Source organism: Anomaloglossus baeobatrachus, chromosome 3, assembly GCF_048569485.1.
Source record: "Anomaloglossus baeobatrachus isolate aAnoBae1 chromosome 3, aAnoBae1.hap1, whole genome shotgun sequence".
Lineage (NCBI taxonomy): Eukaryota > Metazoa > Chordata > Amphibia > Anura > Aromobatidae > Anomaloglossus > Anomaloglossus baeobatrachus.
Genome location: NC_134355.1, coordinates 566,858,587 through 566,872,954, shown reverse-complemented (window position 1 = coordinate 566,872,954; position 14,368 = coordinate 566,858,587). Strand labels below are relative to the sequence as shown.

General features: G+C 46.4%; 1 protein-coding gene across 2 annotated transcripts in view; it reads left to right on the top strand.

Annotated features, from left to right (window-relative positions):
• Nucleotides 1–226: 226 nt before the first annotated feature.
• The window catches only part of LOC142296861 (glypican-5-like), a 435,368-nt gene continuing 421,226 nt past the window's right edge, over nucleotides 227–14,368 (top strand). For both annotated transcript variants that reach the window (XM_075340927.1, XM_075340926.1), the window contains exon 1: nucleotides 227–704. In XM_075340927.1, the coding sequence (XP_075197042.1) occupies nucleotides 554–704 (151 nt within the window). In that variant the 5' untranslated portion in view covers nucleotides 227–553. The remainder of the gene's footprint in view (nucleotides 705–14,368) is intronic.

Here is a 14,368-nt window from a genome sequence, read left to right as displayed (position 1 = left end):
ACCGGTCCAGGACTTGGTGTTTAGGGTTGGCAGTAACAAGCGGACTGACATATGCAATGTATATCCATTACAGCATGATGGGGACTGGGAGCCAAGCAAGTGAGCGGCAGTAATGTGAGGATGGGTGACAGGGGAGAGGGCTGCTTGGGAAGAGGGGAGTTAAATGGTCAGGAGTGAATGGGGGATGAGGAGTGAGGGAGGCAGGGAGGGGCTGAGGGAGGCATGAAGTGAGAGAAGTATAGAAGTGAGGGAGGGAGCTGTCCTGCAGACTCAGGCTGCACATACACAGAATCAAGCCGGCAGCCCAATAAACAGAAGACTGGACTATACACAGCCAACACCAAGGTGCCATCCCTGCACAGACAAGGCCTGACACTTAGGAGCCAGCTGTCATATTCTGTCCTGGCCAAATGTTGTGCATGGTGCAATGAGGGCATGGGGCACTGCCTGCTGTAGGTGTGTGGGCATTATTCTTTAAAACATTGGCAGATAGATGTGGTTTATAGGTAACTAGGGGTTGGTGCACACAGTGTGTACCCCTCTACTTGGTGAGATGCCCATGTTGCTTCCGCCCCTCCTCCTGCTCCTCAGTCTGGTGCCATCCATGCCATCCGAACGCCCCCCAAGTTGCCATGAGGTGCGTGCAGCGTTCCAGCTCCAGCAGGTCGGGAGAGGTCGGCTGGTGCCCCAGGTGCCCATTGAGGGTGAGTAGAAATTATTCCGATGCATCATTGATTTATGGTTTTCTATTTAAAGCCACCTTGCGATTATCAATGAGGTATAACGTAAGGGCACGACATTAGCCAAAAGAAATCTGGACAGAATATCATTATTATTATTATTATTATTATTTATTATTATAGCGCCATCAATTCCATGGCACTTTACATGTGAAAGGGGTGTACGTAATAGGGACAAGTACAATAATCATAAACAATACAAGGCACAGACTGGTACAGGAGGATAGAGGTCTACAAGGGAATCTGCCGTATCTGTTATATATATATATATATATATATATATATATATATATATATATGTATATAAATATGTATGTGTGTCACTACCGTCTATATACATAGTACTGTCAACACTTGCCATATACAGGATAGGTGTAGACATATATATAGGCTCATTGTATATAATCCCCTTCACTAAATGCAAACATGCGCCAGCTGTGATGTGATAGAATGAGGGCTTGCACTTGTCACCGAGCCCATGTGGCGGGCACTTGAGATGGTTCCATACTGGTGCCATCCCATGTGGTCGTCTTCAGTAATAGGATTACTCGGGGATTTCTTCTGAGCCGTTTATGTCATGAGCTTATATAGTGGCTGCAGTACAAGCTCCTGGGACTCTTCATTATGGAGGGATACATAATTCAGAAAATATGACCTCTCTGATGGAAGAGAATTGTGTACGGGCTACATCTGTCATGTTGGTGCCGTATCACTTTGGACCGGAGCATTTACCCTTTTCTTGGTTATATTTCTTTCTGGAAAAGCAGGTTGACAATTATAATGACTGGCAATGCATTTAGAAACTGATAAAAATAATTATTTCTAGACTTTTTTTTTTAGAGTAAATTCACAAGTATATAGAAAATCGTCCGTGATGACCCGTGGTTGACAAAGACACCATTCATTGTCCCATATAATTTACTAAAGAACAGAAAAAAATTCCAAGTGCGACCAAATAAACACAACTCTGCCATTGTTTTTTGGGCTCTGTGTCTACGCTGTTCTTTGTCCGGTAAAATTGACCTGGTGACATTGGCAAAAAAGTTTTTTTTTTCTGTGGTCACTTTCCGAGACCAGTATCTTATTCTTCTGTCCACAGTGTTGTATGAGGTCTTTATAAATTGTGGCAACCGAAAAAACACAATTCTGGCATTTAGATTTTTCTTTTTCTTCAGCATTCAATGTACAGTTTCAACACTTTTATATTTTGATGGACTGGACTTTTTGGGACATTTTTGTATTTTTTTTATTTTATTCTGTGGTGGTGAGAAGTGAGGGGATTCAAATTTTTATGCTTTTTTTAAAACATTTTTTTATTTTTACTTTAATTTTTAGTCTTCTTTGGGGGTTTCAACCTGTAAACATCCAAACACTTATACTCTATACCTCAGAATTGTAGTATATTGTTAAATCACAGTTCCCCTACAGAGCTCAGCTTGTAGCTTATCTTCATTGGAGGACCAAGATGACAGATATGGGGGCCTTCAACAATTCCTTGGCTACAATTATAACCCATCGGTTCCCCCTGATCACATTCACAGGTGTCGATTTGATTGGTGCTGATGAGATTCTATGTAGATAGAAGTGGGAGAAGATGGCCAAACTCTGCCTCCAGCTCTTCTTTCTGCCTCTAGCCCATCTTGTAATTACTGCCCCATCCTATGCCCTTGTAGTAATGTGCCCATCCTGGTCCCCTTTTTGTACTAATGTCCCCATCCTTGTCCCCTTCTACTACTAATGTGTCCCATCCTGGTTCCCTTCTTCTGGTAATGTCCCCATCCTGGTTTTCAGCTTGTAGTAATGTGCCCATCCTGGTCCTCTTTTTGTACTAATGTCCCCATCCTTGTCCCCTTCTACTACTAATGTGTCCCATCCTGGTTCCCTTCTTCTGGTAATGTCCCCATCATGGTTTTCAGCTTGTAGTAATGTGCCCATCCTGGTCCTCTTTTTGTACTAATGTCCCAATCCTTGTCCCCTTCTTGTACTAATGTGCCCCATCCTGATTCCTCTCTTCTGGTAATGTTCCCATCGTGGTCTCCAGCTTGTAGTAATGTCCCCATCCTGGTTCCCTTCTTGTGGTAATATTTCCATCCTGTAGTAATGTACCCTATTGGGCCATTCATCACATGCAGATAAAAGAAAAAAAAGATTCTTCTAACCTGTGCTCTGTTCCCTCGGTATCCTCGTTTCTGTACATACAGCCCACAGGCACCAAAAAACCCCTGATGATCGTGGCCCAATCCAATCTAGGCCAGCCGCCGGCCAATCAGACACCAACAGCTGACATTGACATGCAGGCACAGCAGCGTATAACGTCACTATCATGCGCAGCCGTTACGACATTAGGATGTCAGCTGTTTTGTTCTGACTGGCCAGCTGCTGACAATGGCATTGCGGTGCCGTACACCAGTCTCTGTGCGGCAGTACATTTGAATATGTGTCTCCTAGGATGCACATTCAACTGAAATAAAGTGCTGGTGTCAGCGTCTCCCTGGTCCCCTGGACAGGGCTGCGATTGTCAATGGGTCTACGGTGCCTGCGGGCCGCATGGAGCAGCTTCAGGGGCCACATGCAGCCGGCGGCCTGCGTGTTTGATACCCCTGGAATAAGTCTGGACTTATTGTTTTTTTAACTCATTCAGATGTTTATTTTTTATGGACACGTTCTATCCATATTATTCACATATACAAAACTTACCCATTATAATCTATAAGGCTGTTTACTTCACATGTCCATGGTTTGCAAAAAAAGGGAAATATTTATTAGGCCTAAGCCACACGGCGAGAAAAACAGTGCGAGTGCGATAAAACATCGCATTCCCCTCGGACCAATTCTAGCCTGTGTGTCAGCACACATGAGCGATTATTTTCTCAGCCCTAATCGGACTGAGAAAACAATCGCAGCATGCTGCGATTGTAAGCTGAGACTCTTTCTCTCGCACCCATTCAAGTGAATGGGGCGAGAGAAAAATCGCACTGCACTCGCGGTACACCGGTGTACCGCTAGTGCAGTGCGAGAATGGCAATAGCCGACTACGCAGGAGAGAGGGAGAGAAATTCCTCCCTCCCCTCCTGAGTGCCGGCCCGCCCCCCGCAGCTGAGGTCTGCTCGCACGAACGGACCTCAGTTGCAAGGACACACGCATGACACTTGACTCTGCTGTACTGCCAGCACGAGTTGAGTGTCATGCAAGTGGATCGCAGTAGTCCCCGTGTGGCCCCAGCCTTATCCTTAGCGTTTTTAATAACATATCAAATTCACCCATTCAAGTCTTTTGGATTGTGAAACACTTGGCCAGCACATGGATTCCAATCCAATTGTAACACGGTGTTTGGCTCTAAACTCACCGAGTGTCATGGCGGCATGAGACGCTGTTCAGACTACAGAAACTCCACACTATACTTTCTCTCTGGTGCTTCTGAGTTGCACACACAGGCTCGGGTGTCGACCAGTGGTGTGCTCATTAGTGATTCGGCTAGCAGGAGTTAATTTCTGCTAGCCAGCTTGTTACCTATTGGATCACATGTTGCGTGAGACCTATTACAGTTACTCCCCACCTTTTTAAGATGGAGGAATCTTTCTTGCCATGCCGACTATAGCTTTTCGCTAAACCGGTCCATGTGCTATTGTGTTCCCGTAACTGGTGATTTACTACATATTGCTCGGTGTGCTGTGGAATTCCTCCTGTCGTCTGGTTATTTCCTCCCTGCTCTTTGTATTTCTCCTTATCATTTATTGTCTGATTACTCTGTGTGACTGTGCTGTGAGCTAGAGTTTTGATTTCCACAGTTTGTCCTGTGGATTCTACCACTCCTGTCCTGGTCCAATCCTGGGCTGGGGCAGAGGGGGTATTAGATCAGGACTAGCCAGGAGCAGGGCAAGAAATGCGGTTCAGACATCACCACCATTAAATGTATCTCTGGCAGTAGGGACAGCTAGAGCCCCCCTAGCCTGAGGGCCAGTCTAGGAGCCCTGGTCCCCTGTTAACCCCTCACACCCCGCAACACCAATTTAGTGCTGGCTGCTTTGTTTGATAAGAAAAGCCTGATGAACCTTCATCATTCTTTTCCATGATGACACACTGATGGTAAAAACTGAAACACTGATCAAATACAGATGAAACATGCGCCTTTAGGTGCTAAACGAGAAACCTCACTAACATCTGAACGAGGTCTTAATATCATCCTGTCTTATATCTCATCAGAGTGAGTTGTTTTACTAATTCCACTAAGAAGGAGGCAGAGGTAAATATTTCAATGTCCATTAATGTTCATATATCAGTATGTAGTAAGATCATTTTTAAGGATAGTATATGAGACGCTCATGTATAAACAATGGATAGGTTGGATCACAGGTACGGTAACTTACTTTTGGATATTGCTATGTTTAACAACTGAGTATAGTTTTTCCATGTCACCTATAAAAAAATGTGTCACCTCTAAAATCTCGTTGACAAATTAAAGGAATTTTATGATATTTATATATTAAAAATTGCCAGCATTCCATAGTCCGCACATAGCCTGAATAGCAGCTGTTACTCAATGCTGGTTAAATATGGAAAATTCTTTATAGCTTGCAGGGGAATTATGCAATTAAGAGTAAAATTGTGCTTATCCTTTTTCTGCCAACAAGGTGGTTTGTTTCATGAAAGCAATTTGCTGCTTGGGTGCGCTTTCTTATAAGGCGCAAGGCAGTCTTGTGGAAATTAGAGGAAGATTCATCAATACTGCTGCATGGAGGAATTTGCACTGTAACTGTCATTAATTGAAGTAATGTGAAATATTGTACCAAGTCATTATTGATGTCTTTAAAGGGAATCTGTCACCAGGTTTTTGCTATGTAATCTGAGCGAAGCATAAATAAACACAGAGACCCTGCTTCCAGTGATGTATCACTTACTGGTCTGCTTGGCGTAGTTCTTGGAATGCTGAGCCTGTATAACCCTGCCCACACCACTGAATGGCAGCTATCTGTGCATAGGTAGAAAGCTATTAATCAGTGCTATGGGCGGTTCTACACAGCACAGGAGGACTACATTGCATGAGAAAACTAGACCTCTAGTGATAATCTCCTGTTAAGAAAGCACTGATTATATTGAAACTACAGCAAGCAGCCCAGTGAGTGACACACCAGTGTAATCAGGGTCTCTGCCCCTACATAATGTGGCTCTGATATAAGTAACAAAACCTGAGAATTACCAGTTGCAGTACCCAACCGGTGCCGCTATCAGAAGACAAGGAAACAAGAATGGGACACATTACTACAAGAGGACAAAGATGGGCACATTACTACAAGAAGGGGACCAGGATGGGGCACATTACTACAGGCTGGGGACAAGGATAGGGAACATTACTACAAGGGGACAAGGATGGGCATGTTACTATAGGATGGGGACAAGGATGTGCACGTTACTACAGGATGGGGACAAGGATGGGGCACATTATTACAAGGGGACTAGGATGGACACATTACTACAAGGGGACAAGGATGGGCATATTACTACAGAATGGGGACAAGGATGGGCACATTACTACAGGATGGGGACAAGCATGGGCACATTACTACAGGATGGGGACTAGGATGAGTCACCTTATTACAAGGGGACAAGAATGTAGCACATTATTACAAGGGGACAAGGATGAGCACATTATTACAGGAAGGGGACAAGAATGGGCACATTATTACAGTATAAGGACAAGGATGGGCACATTACTAGAGGATGGGGACAAGGATGGGAACATTACTACAGGATGGGGACAAGGATGGGGCACATTACTACAAGGGGGCAAAAATGGGCACATTACTACAGGATGGGGACAAGGATGGGCATATTACTACAAGATGGGGCTCAGGATGGGGCACAATACTACAAGGGGACAAGGATGGACATATTACTACAAGGGGACAAGGATGGGCACATTACTACAAGGGGACAAGGATGGGCACATTACTACAAGGGGGCAAGGATGGGCACATTACTACAGAAAGAAGGATGGACACATTACTACAATAAGGGGTCAAGGATGGGGCACATTACTACAAGAAGGGTGCCAGGATAGGGCACAGTAATACAAGAAGGGGATCTTTTGATTATATTATTGAATGCAGGTAGCATCCTTACAACTAGTTCATGAGACAGTTTTGTGCAAAGACTTAATGAAATACTCCATACCTCTACAGTATTAGGCTATATGCGCACAGTGCGTTTTTCGCGGCATTTTTGCGCGTTTTTCGGGTGCGTTTTTGGCCTCAAAACTGCATGACTTTGCTTCCCCAGCAAAGTCTATGAGTTTTCAATTTTGCTGTCCGCACACAACTGTTTTTTTAAGCTGCGTTTTTGAGCTTAAAAAAAAAAATGGACATGTCAATTCTTTCCTGCGTTTTTCTGCGTTTTCCCCCCCATGCAATGCATTGGAAAACCGCAGAAAAATGCAGAGATCAAAAACGCAGCAAAACGCAGCCAAAAACGCACCAAATCGCGGTAAAAACGCATGCGTTTTTTTGCCGCATTTTTTTGACGCGGGTGCGTTTTTGTGCGTTTTTAGCGGCCAAAAACGCACAAAAACGCATCGTCAAAAAAAACGCAGTGTGTGAACTTAGCCTTATACTAGGGGTATACTGTATATTAAAAATTGACCATAGAGTCATCCAGAGCTGAGACTACCCCAGTTAGGCTAAAATAACCATATGAAAAGAGCATGAAGGTGAAAAGGTGCTTACTTAAAAGTGTTTTTTAAAACCCAATGGTTTAAAAAAAAAACTCTGACATTTTTAATTTCTTCTTTGGAAAATCTAACATTTGTCTGGTTCCGCCACAACTTTCTGCTGATCATTGTGGATCCGCTATTGAGACACCTTGCTACTATTCACAGTGGAGTCTTGACATGACACAAGTCAGGTATAGAAAAAGTTTTTAACTTTGGTTTGTTAGGGACCGTCCCAGATGGGTACACCGTGACGAGGTGGGACAGCTTCTTACCTTTTTGCACAAATGTATATACTAAGTACCCTGTTATTAAGCACTTGAATTTTATTTATTATTACTCAGGGTATTTTTCATACAATTTTTCTCTTTGTTTTTTTCCTATTGAGACACCTTGTGGTCACCTTTTTTACATGAAAGCAAGACCTTTCAAACAGTCCAAAGTGGATGAACCATTATCATATGCATACTACCGGTATATCATAATCTTATATGAACCACTGATATATTCGATTAAAACACAAAACTGCTAAAGTTGCCAGTCGAGCCTTTTGATGTCCACCAAAATGAGGACATCCAAAATACAGTATATAACAAAAGTGAGTACACCCCTCACATTTTTTGTAAATATTTTATTATATTGTTTCATTGAACAACACCGAAGATATGACTTTTTGAAACAATTTACAGTAGTCAGTGTACAGTTTGTATAACAGTGGAATTTTGGTGTGACCTTTAACTCAACACACAGCCATTAATGTCTAAAGCATTGGCAACAAAAGTGAGTACACCCCTAAGTGAAAATGGCTACATTGTGCCCAATTAGCCATTTTCCCTCCCTGGTGTCAGAAATCTCATTAGTGTTAACTTACATCGTCTCAAGTGTGAATGGGGAGCAGGTGTGTTACATTTGGTATTATCTCTCACACTCTCGCACACTCTTTCCTACTGGTCACTAAATGTTCAACATGGCTCCTCATAGCAAATAATTCTCTGAGGATGTGAAAAAAAAATTGTTGCTCTACATAAAGATGGCCTAGGCTATAAGAAGATTAACACCACCCTGAATCTGAGCTGCAGCACATGGCCAAGGCCATACAGTGGTTTGTCAAGACAGGTTCCACTCAGAACAGGCCTCACTATGGTCCACCAAAGAAGTTGTTTACTTGTGCTCAGTGTCATATCCAGAGATTATCTTTTCAGAATATACATGAGTGCTGCCAGTATTGCTGCAGATGTTAAAGGGCAGGGGTTCAGCTTGTCTGTGCTCATACCATACCCTTCACACTGCATCTGTCGCGGGCGGGGAGGGCACTGCGCTCACCACGCTCGGGTCCGGCGCTGCTGCTGCTCGGTGGCTCGAGCGGTGGGCCGGATCCGGGGACTCGAGCGGCGCTCCTCACCCGTGAGTGAAAGGGGTGGTTTGGGGATTTGGTCCGTGACGCCACCCACGGTTTGTGGGGAGGTTGGGGCACCACCGCTGCTGCTGACGGGGATCCCGGGAGCGATGGTAGGGAGCAGCTGGGATGTTGTTTTCCCCCTCCGTGGGTAGGGGTTGGTTGTCCCGGGGCCCGGTGAGGTGAGGCGAGGAGGCACGGTTGGCGAGGTGCAGGGTCGCGGGGGCAGCGCGGTGCCGGATGGCACGGTGGTACTCACTCAGCCAAGAACGGATGCAGAGTCTCTGGTAAAATAAATGGCTGGATGGACGGGTCCCGCAGCCGTCTGCTGTGGTTTCTCCCGGACGGTTGGTGGTGGCTGCCTTTCCCTGCACCTTTTGTGTAACTTCGGTCCCGATGGCTTCCCACCGGTAACCCGCTCCCCAGCGTGGATATATGCCGGAGGAGCCCTTTTGCTCGCAGGCTCTGGCCCTGGGAACTGTTACGGTTTCTGCGAGCACTGGAGACTATGTCCAGATTTCTTGCTACTGCACATGTGCGAGCGCTGGAGACTAAGTCCAGATTTCTTGCTACTGCACATGTGCGAGCGCCGGAGACTAAGTCCAATCTTGGAGCCATTGCACATGTGCGGGTGACATCATCGCTGACACGAGGTCACATGTCTCTGACACCTTCTATGCCGATTGGTCGCTGGTCATGTGCTTGTGACGTCTTGCTCGGTGATAGGCCAGCATGACGTCACTCCTGTCGTTCTGGCAGCGGATTGGCTCTGGTGTCCTCCATCTTGGATGAGGCACAGAGTCTATATAAGACCCTGACACACGCCGCATGGTGCTCAGTCCTCTTGGTTCATGCATATGAGTAGACGCTCTGTGCGCGTTCCTCTAGGCATTCCTCTGTCTATGCTAGGTGAGCGCTACCGGCAGGGTAGCGTTCTTATACCTTACAGCTTCGGCTGCTGTCCGTATCCTTACCTCTTAGGGGAGCGGACATAGGCAGGTGCCTGAGGCACATGGTCTGGCTGGGCCTTGTGGTTCGACTCGTAGGTGGACGTTGCCGCTAGGGTAACGTTCCTTATACTGCGTCTGGCAGTTGTTCGTATCCTCGCACACTAGGGGAGCGAACAGAGGTAGGAGCTTTGTGCGGCTTACGCTGCTGTTCGTCTCTTTTGCACCACTAGAAGAGCGGACCTAGGCAGGTGCCATATCTAGTGGTTCGTGTCCTCGCACACTAGTGGAGCGAACGCAGGTAGGAGCTTTGTGCGGCTTACGCTGCTGTTCGTCTCTTTTGCACCACTAGAAGAGCGGACCTAGGTAGGTGCCATTTTGCACACATTGCCTTTGTCTCTGTGATTATTAACAGAGATCATTCCACACACCCTCCAAGTAAGGGAGGAATTGCTTTACTTACTTATTATATCCTTCTGTGAGTTAACAGAGGTATTGCACTCTGCCATAGTCTGCAGCAAAGTCTTTGCACGGTGGACCCTGACTGTCTGATACTCCTTTCGGTTATTATCAGACAGCCCCCCGTAACATTAGGACTGAGCCAAGGGTCTGGCAGTTATGGCAGAATATCAGCAGTTACACCGTTACATACAAGTACTTGAGTCACGGCTGAAGAGTATAGAGGATAAACCTCAGACCATGGTGACATCTGCACATGATCCTCGACTTGCTCTGCCAAACAGATATTCTGGCGATGCCAGATCATGTCGTGGTTTCATTAGTCAGTGTCAGATACACCTAGAGGTCAACTCTTCTCGCTTCTCTACGGAGAGGTCCAGAGTAGGCTTTATCATCTCCTTACTTCAGGACAAAGCCTTAGAATGGGCGACTCCCCTATGGGAGCGCTCTGATGTGGTTACTCTGAGACATCAAGACTTTCTTGATGCTCTTAAGGCGGTATTCATGGGTCCGCAGGTTACCCATGATGCGGCCCTGAGACTGTTAGATCTATCTCAGGGTTCGTTATCCACTAGTTCTTATGCCATTGCTTTTAGAACTCTGGTGGCAGAACTAGATTGGCCAGAGAAGGTGTTGATTCCTATCTTCTGGAGAGGGTTGGCAGGCTATGTCAAGGATGCCCTTGCTACTCGTGAGGTCCCTGCTTCTCTGGAGGACTTGATCACAGTAGCAACGAGGATCGATGTACGCCATAAGGAACGTAGACTTGACGTCTCTTCCTCACGCCCTAAACATCGGGCTATTCCAGTTGTTGAGGGTCCACTACCATCTTCCTCAGCATCTGAAACATCTCCCACTCCTATGGAGTTAGGTCATACGTTCTCCAGACTACGCAAGTCTGGTCCTCCTATATGTTACGTATGTCGTCAGGCTGGGCACTATGCCAACAAGTGTCCTAGTCGTCAGGGAAACTCCCTGGCCTAGTAACCATTAGAGGGGGGTTACTAGAGACGTCTTCTGCACCCTCTAAGTGTTGTATCCCAGGTCAGCTCTCGTTATCTGAGAATACATGGCCTATTATGGCTTTTGTGGATTCCGGAGCTGACGGGATTTTTGTGTCCTCAGGATTTGTAAAGGGACACAATATTCCCTCTATCATGTTAGAGGCGCCTATTCCTGTCCGTGTTGTTAATGGAACTATGTTGTCTGACTCCATTACATTGAGGACAGTTCCCTTGCGCCTTTCCCTGTCTCAGGGTCACATAGAGGAGATTTCTTTTCTTGTTTTGCCTGAGGGTATAGACGACGTCCTTCTGGGTCTTCCATGGCTTCGGACTCATGCTCCTCACATTGACTGGGAGTCTGACAGCATTATTAGTTGGGGTTCGAAATGTCAGTCCCGATGTCTTCCCTTACCACCTAAGGTCGTTGCGGTTGCATCAACTGATCTCTCTCCCATACCTACACCCTATTTGGATTTCGCTGACGTGTTCTCCAAACAGGGTGCTGAGGTTCTTCCACCCCATAGGCCGTATGACTGTGCCATAGACCTTATCCCAGGTTCGGTTCCACCTAAAGGCAGGGTTTACCCCCTGTCGATACCTGAGTCGGAGGCCATGTCGACCTATATAAGAGAGAGTTTAGAGAAGGGGTTCATTCGTAAGTCTGTCTCTCCCGCGGGAGCTGGGTTTTTCTTTGTTCGGAAGAAAGAGGGTGATTTGCGTCCCTGCATAGATTACAGGGGTCTCAACGCAATCACAATAAAGAACAAATACCCATTACCTTTAATTTCGGAGCTCTTTGACAGACTGAGAGGAGCTCAAGTTTTTACGAAGTTGGATCTGCGGGGTGCATATAACTTGGTACGAATTCGAAAGGGTGACGAATGGAAGACCGCTTTTAACACCCGAGACGGTCACTATGAATACCTCGTCATGCCTTTTGGGTTATGTAATGCACCCGCAGTATTTCAGGACTTCGTAAACGATGTGTTCAGGGATTTACTGTTATCCTCAGTAGTGGTGTATCTGGACGACATCCTGATTTTTTCTCCTGATCTGGAGACTCATCGTCAGGATGTCGTTCGTGTCCTTTCCCGTTTAAGGGAGCACTCATTGTTTGCTAAACTCGAGAAATGTGTATTCGAGCAGTCCTCATTGCCTTTTTTGGGTTACATTATCTCACAAGAGGGTCTGGCTATGGATCCTGCGAAGCTCTCTGCTGTCCTGCAATGGTCCGAACCTCATTCCTTGAAGGCGGTGCAACGCTTCTTAGGATTCATAAATTATTACAGGCAGTTCATACCCCATTTTTCTACTTTGGTGGCCCCTTTGGTGGCCTTGACTAAGAAAGGTGCTAATCCCAAAGCCTGGTCTACTGAGACATCTCAGGCTTTTGAGGCAGTAAAAAGACACTTTTCAACTGCACCCGTTCTTCAAAGACCCGATGAAAGTAAGCCCTTCCTCTTAGAGGTTGATGCCTCTTCAGTGGGTGCTGGTGCGGTCTTGTATCAAAAGAACGGTGCAGGTAGAAAAAGGCCGTGTTTCTTCTTTGCGAAAACCTTTTCACCGGCAGAGAGAAACTATACCATTGGGGATAGGGAACTGCTCGCCTTGAGATTAGCCTTGGAGGAGTGGCGTCACTTGCTGGAAGGAGCGAAACATCCTTTCCAGGTCTATACAGACCATAAGAATCTGACGTACTTACAAACCGCTCAGCGTCTGAATCCTCGCCAAGCCCGCTGGTCCTTGTTTTTCTCCCGCTTTCACTTCTCCATCAACTATCTGTCTGGGAGTAAGAATAACAAGGCAGACGTCCTGTCTCGCTCTATGCTTTCTACCCAGGAAGAGATTGACGAACCTCGTCTTATCCTTCCCTCCAGGGTTTTTCATACGCTCTCCCCTGTGACGTTAGACCAAATCCCACCGGGCAAGACCTTTGTTCCGCCTGATCGACAGAATGATATACTGTCATGGGCCCACACCTCAAAGGTGGGTGGGCATTTTGGTATTAGGCGGACACGAGAGTTACTGGAGAGGTGGTATTGGTGGCCACACTTAGCCAGCCACGTCAAGAGATATGTCGGTTCCTGCTACTCGTGTGCTCGCAACCGTCCATTACGGCAGAGACCGGCTGGGCTCTTGCATCCTTTACCAGTGCCAGATAGACCATGGGAGGTGGTAGGCATGGACTTTGTGGGTGATCTTCCATGTTCACAGGGACATAGATTTGTGTGGGTCATTACGGACCATTTCTCCCGGATGGTTCATCTCGTACCATTATCGAGAATCCCATCTTCCAGGGTACTAGCCAAACTATTCCTCAAGCATGTCTTTAGGCTTCACGGGATGCCAGATCGTATCATTTGTGATAGAGGCCCGCAATTTACATCCAGTTTCTGGCGAGATCTTTGTAGCCTTCTGCAAATTGAGTTGAATCTCTCTTCGGCATACCATCCGGAGACCAATGGTTTAGTTGAACGTACCAATCAATCTATGATTATATACCTTCGACACTTTGTTGCTGAGAACCACGATAACTGGTCCTCCCTCCTACCCTGGGCAGAATTTGCCCTTAACAATTCGCTGGCTGAGGCCACTGGGCAGACACCGTTCGTACTCAATAATGGGCAACACCCTAGGGTACCGGTACCGTTTCCCGCTGCTGCACCTCCTCCTCTTGTGGCCGACTGGGCAACTAATGCCAGAGAGGTTTGGGATCGGACTCAAGAGTCGATCCAAGCAGCTAAGGACCGTATGAAGACGGTGTCCGATCGGTTTCGTCGCCCGGCTCCTGTCTTTTCTCCAGGGGACTTTGTGTGGCTCTCTGCAAAACACGTGAGACTTAGAGTGAGCTCTGTCAAATTTGCTCCTCGCTTCCTGGGTCCTTATGAGGTTCTTCGACAGGTAAATCCTGTAGTCTACCAATTGAAGTTACCCGTCCATCTTAGGATTCATGACAAATTCCATGTCTCACTGCTAAAGCCGGCTATTTTACCTCACGCTCGTGAAGTGCACTCTCCTGCCTCTGATTCCTCTCGCTCTAGCTATGAGGTACGAGCCATAGTTGGTTCTAAGATGGTTAGAGGGCGCAGGTTCTTCTTGATAGATTGGGAGGGCTATGG